The sequence below is a fragment of the Delphinapterus leucas genome, chromosome 1 (assembly GCF_059928025.1).
Source record: "Delphinapterus leucas isolate spDelLeu-1000000601 "Yukka" chromosome 1, BTC_Dleu_Yukka2, whole genome shotgun sequence".
Taxonomy (NCBI): domain Eukaryota; kingdom Metazoa; phylum Chordata; class Mammalia; order Artiodactyla; family Monodontidae; genus Delphinapterus; species Delphinapterus leucas.
The window spans coordinates 129958315-129972502 of NC_143129.1; the positions used below are offsets into that span (position 1 = coordinate 129958315).

At 33.5% G+C, this 14188-nt stretch overlaps 1 protein-coding gene across 2 annotated transcripts in view; it reads left to right on the top strand.

Moving 5' to 3' along the window:
• ANKRD13C (ankyrin repeat domain 13C) overlaps nucleotides 1-12118 on the top strand; it is a 78438-nt gene extending 66320 nt beyond the window's left edge. For both annotated transcript variants that reach the window (XM_022581102.3, XM_089921116.1), the window contains 3 exons: nucleotides 1259-1357; nucleotides 3873-3973; nucleotides 11953-12118. In XM_022581102.3, the coding sequence (XP_022436810.1) occupies nucleotides 1259-1357; nucleotides 3873-3973; nucleotides 11953-12083 (331 nt within the window). In that variant the 3' untranslated portion in view covers nucleotides 12084-12118. The remainder of the gene's footprint in view (nucleotides 1-1258; nucleotides 1358-3872; nucleotides 3974-11952) is intronic.
• The last annotated feature ends 2070 nt before the right edge of the window (nucleotides 12119-14188 follow it).

The following is a 14188-nucleotide window of genomic DNA, read 5'->3' on the forward strand; positions in this document are numbered from 1 at the left end:
AGGGGACACGGGTTTGTGCCCTGGTCCGGGAAGATCCCTCATGCTGCGGAGCGGCTGGGCCCGTGAGCCATGGCCGCTGAGCCTGCGCGTCCGGAGCCTGTGCTCTGCAACAGGAGAGGCCACAACAGTGAGAGGCCCGCGTACCACACACACACACAAAAAATATATATATATATGGATGAAGCACGATGAGGGAGAAGCATCTCCAGTTACATTCTCTTTTTGAATAAGTTGTAGAGCCTTCTTTTTACATCCCTCTTGCCAATTTATATACACCAAAAAACCTATAGGACATTGTTCTAAGGAAATATGAGGACTTGCCCAATACAGTTGCTTATTTGAGTTTTTGCACTGTATGATGAACTTTATATTCTGTTATTATCCAGAGTCTTCTGCAAGGTATGTAAGGCTACTCATTGTTTATCTACTTTTTGTCTTTCCAAGCTCATCTCCTGTCGTGATCTCTTTGTTTCAGCCTGTGCCAGACTACTTCTTACTATGCTTACCCAAGATGTTTGCTTAATGTTATATTGCTAATACTTAGTAGAGTACCTGTTACATAGTTTTTGTATCCAGTAAGTACTTATTGAATAAAAGAATGATGAATGAATGGTTTATTTTGAATGAATAAATAAATAAGAATTTTTTTCTGGCTGCCCATGTCAAAGAAAATACAGTCCTTTGTAGAAAATATTCTTTTGGTGGAGAATAAAATATTACCTACCCTCATGCTTAGTAAGAAGTTGTCTTTTTTTTTTTATGTTGAAAGGTTTATTGTTATACTTTTTCTAACTTCTCTAAAATGTTTCCATCTTATAATATTCTACAAGTAATGTAAAATTCTGTATTCTTTATATCACTTCTTATTGATCAGTGCTGAGAACCATAGACAGTAAGAGATTGAATTGAATAAGTGATTTAAAAGATATAAAATATTTTTAAAGGTTGTTTTTTTCTATGGATTTGCTTTGTTATTAAAAATAGTGATTATTAAAATTCAATATGAAATTTTCTGGGTTTTGATCATATTCTTCTGAACTTTTATGCTTTGCTATTTTCTTTTTCTTGTTACCCTTGCCTCATTTATTATACGTTTCATTCCCTTTTAGCATAATTTTATTTCTATGAGAGTAAGAAAAGTTGAAATACTAATGAATGTCATTGGAAGATGACAGATTCTTCTTGGGAAGATGACAGCATGTGGAAAAAATTTCCTAATATTTTCTTTCTTTCTTTCTTTTTTCCTTTTTCATTTTAGAGCTCCTCATCTGGGTAGAGAACTGGTGTGCAAAGAGAGTAAGAAAACGTTTAAAGCCACAATAGCCATGAGCCAGGAATTTCCCTTGGGAATTGAGTCGTAAGTTTGCTATTAACTGCACAAGTTTATGAAAGAAGCTATTGAACTCTAAATGCTATAATAATGTTGGCATCTGAGTGGTGCATTTGAGGCCTTTGAAATGTAAAAGCAAACAGCCATTGCTTTGACAGTGTGTCGTGCCCCTTCTAGAAATTTTCCAGCTCACAAAATATTAACATTTTAATTATTTTAACCAGATAAATTTTTGAATAATTATTTTTTAATTACAAAAGTAATACATGAATACATGTTTATTGTAAAAAGTAACAGTTGGGAAGTTTATAGAATAAAAATGGCAGTTTTCTTTCACCTCAGGTAAATAACTGCTGTATTTTTGTCTAGATATTTTCTGTGTTTTTTTAGAATTTTTTTAAAATTGGGGGAACAGTCTACAATTTGTTCTGTTAGTTCCTTTTTTTCTTTTAAAAGTGAGTTATCATGGAGTTCTTACAATAAGTACATTATTATCTATCTTTTTCTTCTTTCCTTGATATATTATAGTATTGATATACTGCCATTTATTTTATCATCCCCCTACTGATAAGCATTTTAATTATTTGTAGTTTGTCACCCTTATAAACAGTACTCCTGGAGTACTTGAATATATCCTTCCAAACGTGTATTCATCAGATGGTCATTAAAAAAAATTGATTTGGAGAGATGGATGGAATATGAGGTGGGTAGCTAGAGCCGATTCTGACAGAATTGTACCTTTAGGCTTCTCACTAAAGTAGGGGATGAATTGAAGTCCTAGGCTTTCCTTTGTAGATCCTTCCACTTTCAGTCTGAGCTAACACATTAAAAAAAAAAATTCTCACGGAAGAGAGCAGGACCCTTCTTTTCTACAAATTCTGTGCACATCTCATACTCCTCAATAGCCAGGCTTTGGAAGAGTAGATAGAATTTGGTATACAGTCCTCAAGTTATTGATCAAAGAGGGAAATAAATAAATAGTTCTCAGAAGATGCGGGAAGGGAATTAGCCATACATACAAATCTGCATAATTTATCATATCTTGGACCCAAATGACTCCAAGATGCACCAGATATATACTCTAATGAAGAAGAATCATGTGGCAAATTATAAGATGCTCTCAATTTTAGGAGTCATCCCAATTTCAGAGATGTTAATATGTGAAAAAAAATGGGTGTTTTAGAATTTATAAAATGTGGAATTATAGCCATTCCCCCTGCAAAAAGTAAAATAAGGAATATAGATAGCATGTAAAAGCCAGAAAAAGAACTCATTCTAGAATAAAATATAAGTCAAAGAACAGAAGAAAATTTCTTGTAAATACTATAGGAAAACATAAAAAGAACATGAAATTGGTAAACTAGATCACCCTAAGATGAGATGATAAGACAACAGAATGAAATGAAAAGGAGATTGTAAAGCTAAGGAAATAAATTAAGCACTAAATAGCACTATTGCAAAACAAATACAGTAGAAACAACAATGAACAGGATAGATGTGACCAAAAATTAAATTTTTATAGCTTATAGTGAATCCAGTGAAAGAAGAGGTTAAAGAAATTTGAGAAGTAATATTTATGGAGGAGAGTGGTTCAATATAAGGATCATTGCTGTTCCACTTAAATAGAAAGCCTCCAAAATGTAAACAAAATAGTATTCAAAATATGATAGAAGAAAATTTCTCTGTATGGAAGAACTAAATCTGTAGCCTAACATTAGGCTCCAAGAAAAATTGATAGAGAAGGATTAGTAACAATTATTATATTGGTTAAACTATTGTATTTCAGAGCTCTAAAGGCATTCAGGTGAAAAAGGGTAAAAAACAGCCTGGCCTTACCTTTTTTTTACATCTTGACATTGCTGAGGCAAAGAAAGTGTGATCTGATAGTATATCTAGGTAAGATGTAATTTACATATCAAGGCAATTGAAAAGGACACAGAAGAATTCAATAAATATAGCAGCCATGGGCCTTTTTTGAAAGAAAAATACTACTACTTGAAAATGAAATTCATCCAACCAAAGGATAAAAGAAGTTAAGAGACCTCATGAAATTGTAGTTAAGAGGGAAGGATTATAAACTGAAATTTTATGCCAGTTGGATTTCCCTTTAGTATGTAAAAAAGAAACACTCAGTTATCAAATCTATAAGAAATCAAGGAATAATAAGTACGTAAGAGCCCTTCACACACACAAAATTGGCAGTGAAATTCAGGCGTCCAAACAGTGAGGCTAATTAAAGAACTTCGGAATTTGTAGACTTCAGGAAGAAGACTAGTGTAAGCCTTGAATCTGCTGAAATATAGATCTGAAATCAACAACTGTGGAAATTATGGCTGCCCAATAAAATGTGAAAGTTATAAACTTTGGCACAGTGAAAAGAATAATAAAACAAAAAAACAGGATGTAGAAGGAGGTGTCATTTTCTCATCTTTAATATCTGGAAGTCAGTAATACTGTGTAAGTTTGAAGCATGTAGTTATAAAACAACATAAAGACACAATGAAATCAATTTGAAAAATGTTTTTCTCCTTCCATTTTTCAGATTATTGAATGTTTTGGAAGTAATAGCTCCCTTCAAGCACTTTAATAAGCTTAGAGAATTTGTTCAGATGAAGCTTCCTCCAGGCTTTCCTGTAAAACTAGGTAAGAGAAAAATTTTCATGTAAGTTCAGTGTCTGTTAGAAATATGGAGCTGTTTACTAACATTTAAGAAGAAGAAATATGCTTTGAAGGAAAATGGATTTCCTAGTTTAAATTTTTATATGGTTTTTCTGTAATTACATGCATTGATATTCATGTTTTGTCAAATATATAAAGTTCCTGATGAAAACTCTAATTCTACTTAAGTCAAATGTAAGGGATATGCAAATATTTCATTCAAGAGGGTGTGGGTGAACTTATGATGCACTGTGATAATGTTTTAATATGAAATACAGGGAGACTGGATTTTAGCCCAGATTTTCAGCAGACTCTGAGTTTCTGAATAGTGGGAATGTTTCTGTTGTCAACAGTCATTATTCAGGGATATAGTAATACTCCTTACATTTTATTTTTCAGTCTTAAATGTGTAAACTTAATTTTATTTTAAACAACGATCTTTCAAAACAGTAAACTCTCATTTTCGTATATATTTATCTTCTTAACTATATTAGAAAACTGGGAGCAAGACACTATTTACAGGTTCTTTAGGAGTTGAGGTTTAGATTTAGCATTGATTTAAGCTCCAGGAGGGCCTTTAATACCATCCACTGATCCAGCCTCCAAATATTTAATCAGTGCCTGCTGTGTACTGGACCCTTTTCTATGGGGGGGATGAGAGACAGCAAAAAGCCCCTGCCCTTTTGGTGTTTACATTATGTATGGGGTAGGGGGATATTATATAATAATATAATTTTTACATAATTCCTCTGATATATTTTATCTTGTTTTACTCAATATTACTGAAACCACATCTCAGAATAATTAGGCCAAAATGCTTTACTCCCAGAAGTAATGCTTTTATTGCTAAAATTAAACTCGACCTTCTCAACTTTCCAAATTTGGGAATACATTTTGTGAATTAAAATTGATTTTAAAACATGTTCTAACTATGTCATTCTAGATTCCCTTTGTGATGTAAAAGCACTGGGAACCCAGTGTCTACTTGAGTAAACCAGTGATAAGATTCTAGGCAGAAACTGTTAGAAAACTAAAGCTGAGTGTTTGAGCTGTGGATCATTACATGAGTATTTCTGCAGAAGCTTAAAATCCCACTGTAATTGTCTGTAGCCAGAAAATAGTTCAAGCATTGGACTCTCTTCTATATACTGTATTTAAGGGGCACAGTGACAAACTAGAATAGAGGGTAGGGATTAAATATATGAAACTATTACTGTATTCACATTTTTTAAAGTCCCAAACACAAATCAAACCTCACAATACAAGTTTTTTTTATGAAAAAGAAATACTTTGTTTATATAGAAAGGAAAAAAGTCTACAATACTTTTTTGCAGGCATTTCTCTGATATAGAGCCATATTAACAAGGGATTTATAATTTTTTGCTTGTATACTTATTGGGAATTTGCTTACCTCTGTCTCTCTTGTCTCTTTGTCCTTCTTTCAAAATGACCATATAAAACTCCAGTCCTACGTCAGTTTAATCTTCAGTCATTTCTGTTTCTATATTTAGGCTAGAAGGTACAATTGAGGGGAAAAATTTGGGTACTGTTAACACAATTACATGTTTTCAAAAGCAGCCAGAGCTTTAAATGCTGATTTTGAATGATCTTTTCTCTGATTTGCTGCTTCCCTCATTCTGCTTTCAAAGGTTAAATTTGAACCTCCTTCACCAGTCCCCATCCCCACCCCCCACTACTTCCTCCCACAGTCTAAGCAGATGAATTTTGTTTTCTTTGTTACAAAAAAAGGCCATCAGAAATGAGACCTCCCTCATTACTCCCAACTTCTCACACAAACTTTTCTGCCCCAAGCCCTATCTTTTCCTCCATCTTTTCTATCTCAGTGGAAGTGGTGTCCCTTTTCTTAGCTTGATTATTCTCTTCATTTGTACTGTGGATCTGTTCTCCTCCCTGCTTTTTTAAAAAGCTTGCTCTATCAGTTTCCCCATATTTCTCCTTTATCTTCCAACTCCTGTACAGCCTTTTTCCTCTTAGCCGTTAGGCTTTGTTCAGGTCTTTCTCCTTTTAAAGTTAAACCAATTAAAGGTCTTTCTCCTTTTAAAATTCAGCCGATCTAGGGAGTTCCTTGGTGGCCTAGTGGTTAGGATTCTGGGCTTTCACTGCCGTGGCCCGGGTTCAGTCCCTGGTTGGGGAACTGAGATCCTTCAAGCTGCACGGTGTGGCCCAAAAAAAGAAAAGTCAGGCACAGGGAGGTGAGGGGAAGATGGCCAAACTTCAGAAATAAAATTCAACCTATCTAATGAAACAATCCCTTTAGCTCCACCCTACCCAGCACTTGCCTTTAATCTTTGCTTTTCATAGCCAAGTTGCTTGAAAGTCTACTTTTATCTCTCCATTCTTTCTTTCTATTTATAGTTATATTATAAATGGGGGAAGGTGAAAGGAGATAAAGGGAAGTAAAATTTTTCTACTTCACTTGAATTGCTAAAGTGATGACACCAGGGGCCTATGATAAATTAGTTATATATAATGTATACCTAGAGCAACCACTAAAGAAGGTGTACAAAGAGATATACTCAAAAACACTACAGATAAATAAAAATAAAATTCTAAAAAGTAGTCATGTTGGGACTTCCCCGGGTGGTCTGGTGGTTAACACTCTGCGCTTCCACTGCAGGGGGCACAGGTTTGATCCCTGGTTAGGGATGTTCCACATGCTGTGCGGTGCAGCCAAATAAATAAATAAATAAATAAATAGTAGTCATGTAACTTACAGGAAGGCAAGAAAAATAAAAATATATGAAAAAAGAGAGACAACAAGCAAAAAAACAAAAAATGAAACAGCAGACTTAAGTCTTAAGTATATAAATAATTCCATTAAGTATAAATAGTCTAAATAGAACATTTAAAAGATATAGACTGGAAAAACAGATTAAAGAAACATGACTCTACTACATGCTATCTTCAGGAAACTCCCTTCAAAAATGATATTGGCAAGTTGAAAGTGAAAGGATGGAAAAAGATATATCATGCAAACATTAATCAAATGATAACAGGACTAGCTATATTAATATTACATAAAGTAGATTTCAGAGCAAAGAAAACTACCGGGGTGCGGGGGGGCATTATATAATGATAAAGGGGTCAATCCATGAAGAAGAATAGCAATCTTAAATGTGTATACCAAACAACAGAGCTGCAGGATAGGTGAAGCAAAAACTGAAAGAAATGAAAGGAAAAATAGATTTTCAATTATAGTGAGAGTCTTCAGCACCCTTCTCTCAACAGATGATACAACAACTTAAAAGACAATCAGCAAGGATATTATAGAACATCTCTACAACACCATAAACCAAAGCACCTAATTGGCATTTATAGAACAGTTTACCCAACATCAGCAGAATACACATATTTTTCAAGTACTCATGGAACATATACCAAGATAGGCCATATCCTGGGCTATAAAACAAACCTTAATAATTGAAAAACAATCACAGTAGAATCCAACTAGAAATTAATAATAGAAAGATAACGAGACTCTCCAGTTTGTGATATTTTGTTATGCACTCTTCTAAATAATTTATAGGTCAATGGTGAAATCTCAAGGGAAAAGAATATATTGAGCTGGATGAAAGTAAAATTACAAATATCAAAATTTGTATAATATAGCTAAAGTCATGCTGAGAGGGAAATTTATAGCACTAAATGCATACATTACGAAAAGAGAAGTCTTAAATCAATAATCTAAGCTCCTACTTCAAGAAGTTGGAAGAACATATAAACCCAAAGCAAGCAGAAGGAAGGAAATAATAAAGAGTAGAAATAAATGAAAGAGAAAACAGAATAAATAAAGTCAGTGATGCAAAGAGCTGGTCCTTTGAAAAGAGTGATAAAATCAACACATCTGTAGCAAGACAGATAAAAAAGAATGAAACAGGATAGCATGACAGATCCTGCAGAAATCAAAAGGATAATAAGTGTAATAATGAATGAAAGGAAAAAAAAGGCATTCAGAGTAGAAAAAGGAAGAAATAAAATCTTCTCTATTTGCAAATGACATGATTCTATGAGTTGAATCCCAAAGGTTCTAGAAACAAACTAGAGTTAATGCATTCTGCAAGATGGCAGGATAAAAGTTAAACATACAAGAATCAGTAATATTTCTGTATATTAGCATTGAACACACTGACACCAAAATTAAATATTTTTTATGATTGCAAAAAAAGGAAATAGATGTAAATTTAACAAAACATTTACAGTACTTGTATGCAGAAAATTATACAACACTGATGAAAGAAATAAAAGAAGATCTAAACAAAAGTAGAGACATACAATGCACATGGATTGGAAGATTCAGCATAGGAAAGATGTTAATTCTTCCCAAAGAGATACATGGGTTTAACACAATTCTTATCACAATCCCAGCCATATTTTTTTTGTAGATTGAGAAAAGATTATTTTAAAATTTACATGGGATGGCAAAGAAACTAGAATATCTATATTTTCGAGGGCTGCATAACAGAATACCACAAACTGTGAGTGGCTTAAACAATAGAAATTTATTGTCTCAGTTCTGGAGATTAGAAATCTGAGATCAGGGTGTCAGCTGGGTTAGCTCCTTCTGCAGGCTATGAGAGGAAATCTGTTTCATGGCCCTCCTCTAACTTCTGGTGATGTTTTTTGGCTTGTAGAAGCATCACTCCACAATCTTTGCCTTCATCTTCACATGGTGTTCTTTTCCTGTACGTGTGTCTTCGAATTTCCCCTTTTTGTAAGAACACTAGCCATTGGGTTAGGGACCACTCTAATGATTCTTAATTTGATTACTTCTGCAAAGACCCTGTCTCAAAAAACAGTCACATTCTTAGGTTCTGGGGGTTAGGACTGGAATAGATCTTTTTGGAGGGGAAAGAATTTGACTCAGAACAATAGCCAAAACAACTCTGAAAAAGAATGAGTGTGAGTAATCAGTCTACTCCATTTCAATATTTACTGTATAGCTATAGTAATCAAGACTGTATGGTATTGGTTGAGATATAAACATATAAGTCAACATAAGAAAAGAGAATTCAAACATAGATCCTTATAAATATGCTCAACTTATTTTTGATAAAGGTACAAAAGTAGTTCAGTGGAGGAAAGAGAGCCTTTTCAACAAATGATGCTGGAGCAATTAGACATGCAAAGGTAAAAAAAAATGAAACTCCACCTTAATCCTACAGCTTATACAAGAATTAACTGAAAATGAATCATAGACTTAAATTTAAACGTAAAATAAACAATAAATCTTAGGAAATAAACGTAGAAGAAATTCTTAGGGATCTAGGTTTAAGCAAAGAGTTCTTAGACTTCACACCACAGCATGACCCATAAGAGAAAAAAAATCAATGAATTGGACTTCAAAAGTAAAAAAGCTCTTTGCTCTGTGAAAGACCCAGTTAAGAGTAAAAAAACCACAAGAATGCTTAAAACTCATCAGTAACAAAATAAACAAGCCAGTTAGAAAAGAGCAAAAGACACAAAAAGACATTTCACATAAGAGGATATATAAATGGAAAATAAGCACAAAAACAGTGTTGAGAATCATTAGCCATTAGGGAAGTGCAAATTAAAACCATAGTGAGATATCATTACATACACCTAACAGAATGGCTAAAATAAAACATGGTGACAACTCCAAATGTTTGTGCAGATGTGCAAAAACTGGATTGCTCATACATTGCTGGTGGTTATGTAACATGGTACAGCCACTCTGGAAAACGTTTTAGCCATTTCTTAAAAAACAAACAACTAACCACCCAACTTCCATGGGATCAGTCAGTTGCACTCCTAGGCATTTATCCCAGAAAAATAAAGATATGTTCACACAAAAACCTGTATACAAAAATAAGTTTGTAATAGCCTCAAGCTAGAAACAACCCAGCTGCTCGGTGCAGATTCTCTTCATCTCTTCCACTCTGTGTTTGTTATTGATGTTCATACCGTTAAGTCTGCTGGACACTTTTCTGTTATCTGACTTAACCTCTCAAGATTTCATTCTTTTTGTGGAGTCCTTGTCCCAGTGAAAGCTGGTAGTTTCTCTTCAGATTTCCTCCCACTTTTTGGATAGAGTTCTCTCTTGATCTTCTTCCTGCCTCTCTGACTGCTCCTTCTGGAGCACATCCCTCCTATTACTTTTGTCACCCTACATTCTATTCTCATTACATCTGCCTAAACTTAAGCCAGAACATGTTACTACTATGCTCACAACCATCCACTGGCTTTCCATCTCATCCAGAGTAAAAGCTGAAGACTTTTTCTTGACCTAAACCCCGCTTGATCTGGCTGCCTATTTCTCTCAAACCTCATCTTCTGCTAATCTTTCCCGTACTCATTTGGCTGTAGCCACACTGATCTCCTAGCTGTTCCCAGAATAAACCATACACTTTAATTTTAGGGCTTTTTTACTTATTCCCTCTACTTGGAATTTTCTTCCTCTAGGCAACTGTGTAGTTTGTTCTTATCTCAGGTGTTTGCTGAAAGGTCACTTTATTGAGGTTTTCTTTTGAACCCTAATCAAGAACTCTTACCCTCAACACTGAAACTCCCTATCCCCCTACTTGTTTTATTTTTGCCTACATACTTCACAATTATTTTTTACCTATTTGTGGTTTGTATCTCCCAACCAGAATGTAATCTCCATAAATGCATGATTTGTTTTCTACTGTTTCCTGGTGTATATCCAATGCCTAGAACAAGGGTCATCAAGGTCATCAAACTTTTTCTGAAAGATAGTAAATATTTTAGACTTTACAGGCCATATGGTTTCTGTCACAACTATTCAACTGTTGTTGGAGAATGAAAACAGCCATAGACAATAAGTAAACCACATATTCCAATAAAACTTTACTCTGGACAGTGAAGTTTGAATTTCATGTAATTTTATCTGCGTGAAACATTATTCTTTGTGTTTTTTAAAAAACTACTAAATTATGTAAAATGTTTTCTTAGCCCACAGGCCTTACAAAAAAAGGCCAGGCAACAGGCCTTACTTAGTTCGCTGACCTCTGAATTAGAACAGCATCTTTACTTAATAAGCACAAATGAATGATCTTTTCCACCAGAAATAACTGGAAACTCTGTAATCCTTATGTTGATTTAAGTTTTTTTTTTTTTTTTAATGAGAATATTACTTTCTGCAATAGAATACTAGGCTTGTAACAGTCAGCCTTAGTTTATGGTATGCCTTTATCCTAGGCATTCAACTTAGCTTTCACAGAATCATTTCAGAGTTTTAAGTAACCTTTAGAGTTTATTTTGTAGACGAAATCCTTGAGCCTCATAAATTAAATGATTTGTAGGAATCAGAATCTAGGTTTTATAATTTGTGTTCTTTCCAATAAATCGTATTAGGAATAAAACTGCAGAGTGATTAAAGTATTTGGCCATTTTTGATGTCACATTTCACTCATAATTTCAGCTAGAAATGTATTTTATTTAGAAGAATATTAGGCTGTGGTGGTATGATATTACTCCAATTCTGATGAGATTATTTTTATCCCATATATTAAAGTGATGGATTGTTTTTTAGTGTTTTAAAACAAAATGGATGAATGTATTTCATTTGTATTAAATGAAAAAAAAATCAGCTCAGATTCAGAGTATATACACTACAATCTGAAGAAAAGATATCAGAATGCAAAAAGTACAAATGTAGCCATCCCTTTGCCCCAAGAAAAAATAGTCTAGTGGAATCTGCCATCATAGTGCTAAGACTGGGAAGCAGTGGGACCTTGAGTTTTTGATGTAATTCTTGATGCTTTGGTGTCTGTCTCTCCTCACAAGTAGCCAGACTCTTCCTGCAAATACCCATACTCAATATTAGATGTATATTAGGATTTCTCTGGTCCTTGAATAACACTTTTTTACATTTTAAGGAGTATAGATATCGCTAATAGTATCTCATAGTTTATAAATAGGTTACCATTTCATTTTACAGCGTTATCATTGATTGTCCTCTCTAGATATACCCGTGTTTCCTACGATCACAGCCACTGTGACTTTTCAGGAGTTTCGATATGATGAATTTGATGGCTCCATTTTTACCATACCTGAAGACTACAAGGAAGACCCAAGCCGTTTTCCTGATCTTTAACTGACACAGAAAATGATGCCATTCAACCAAGGAAAGTTAGAGAATGCAGAGACCCCAGAAGTGAATTCAAATAGAAGGGACAAATGTTTTCATCGAAGAAAAGGGAATTATGTTGGATCGACACATCAGTGATATGATATAATGAAATGGGCCTCTAATAAGAATTCCAGCAAGTTTCCTGATGTGCCATTTTCAGTCTTTTTAAAAATATACATATTATAAGTGTAATAGTTTGACACCTTAATGACCCCAAGTCCTTCTTATGTAAAACAGCTATGAGTGCTGTGATTTGTTTTTAAAAATTTTTACACTTCTTGTTGAAATATATATGCATATAAATATATCTATATCTATATCTAAAACACTCCTGGACCATTAACATAAATTAAATGTCTTAAGAGATATGAAGCCCTTTTAAACTTGTCATCTTATATTCAAGGTGACCTTTATAAATATTCCTTCAAGCTTTGTTTTCATAAAATGTAAAGTATGTAACATTATGTATAGTTCAGTAATTTGAATGTTTGTTCAATATAATGAACTAGAAGGAATGCAGTTTTCTGTAGCTGAATGAACCAAATGGTAACCATTAAACAATTGCATTTATATGTTGCAATACACTTCAGAAGGAGCATTCTCTCTGCAGGGAATAAGGTACCTCCTTTAGCACCTTAGTGCAATTCATTGTGGTGCTATTTGTTTTTACCTGAATTCTTTCTTCAATGGAAAATGTTTGTTAATAATCTTCCTTTCATAGAAACTTTTTTTTTTCTAAACTTGAGTTTAAAAGTCCTTTTTGTGTTCATGATGAGCATGCTTAAAGATATTCTTCTTCCAAATCTGAGCACTTTAAAAAAATTCCAAATTTTTAAACTTGCTTCCTAATAAGTGCACATCATTCTGATTATTTTGTTTTTAGTGGAATATGGATGCATTTGTGTCAGTTTTAAAAACAATCCACATATTTTGGGCATCCCTACATATTTAATGCTTTCAAAATAAGGTAAAAACATTTTATATGCTAATAGAATATATTTGTTACAAGTTAAATTCCAGAAACATACACAAGATTGACAATTCCTACTGTTTATTTTTTTAAGTAAGTCACAAGAAAATATTTATTGATTTTAATTATCTCCAAAGTGTTAAAATCATGCATTATTCATTTTTGCACATAAAAATTTTTCATACTTATTCCAAGATGGTTTGAAGGTCCAACAATGACAATAAATTAGGGAGAATAATGTATAACAGTCATAAAATGTTATGTTGTATTAAAGAGCTTAGCTAAGGAAATGTTTTTTAAATGTATCTTGAAAAATGTGTCAGAATGCATCTGTCAAGTTTTTTAGAGTGACCAGTAACTTTTTTCAGGATTTTAAATAATTTGAATGAGTTTAGAGACCTTTATTGAAGAGATGGCTTAAAAATCCGAAGCATCAACCATAAGAAAAATTTTGTAATAAACATCTTTAAAGCTGCATCTTCCATGCTGGTACATACTACATTGCATATGTTGACATTTTATTAAATACATTTTATAATGAAGAAAAATAATCATAGTTAAAAATTCAAAGACCAGTTTCTACCTTATGTGGGTCTGTTGAATTTTGTGGAAAGGGTGGGTAAACCCAGACTAGTTTTGTTAAATAGAAGTTGATCCCTATTATTTTGGGAATGTTTGTTGGACTTAGAGATTCTATTATCATGTCACTGATTATATGAGGTTTGAGATACTGAAAGGCAATGATCACTGTTGCTTTTAGGCTCCCTTACTTTGTGGGAATATGGTATACTTTCAGGAATATACTGCAGACTTTTTTTGTAATTCATTGGGGAAAAAACATGGTAAATTGCAGCTTGGGATTTATCAATTTCCTAAAAGCTGTGACTGTTTTGCTGGGGTACACTGGAGGTAGGAAGACTACTGAAAACTTTTGCACTTGAATTTTAACTTTTTCTTTCATAAAGAGTAGTAGAGATTATCCATTCCAAAATGTCTTTTATCTGATCACAAAGGACAAGCAAATGTCAGTATCTCTTATGATGGTAAAAATAGGAGTTATTTAATGCAAATAAACTTTTCACAGTATTAGACTTTTCAA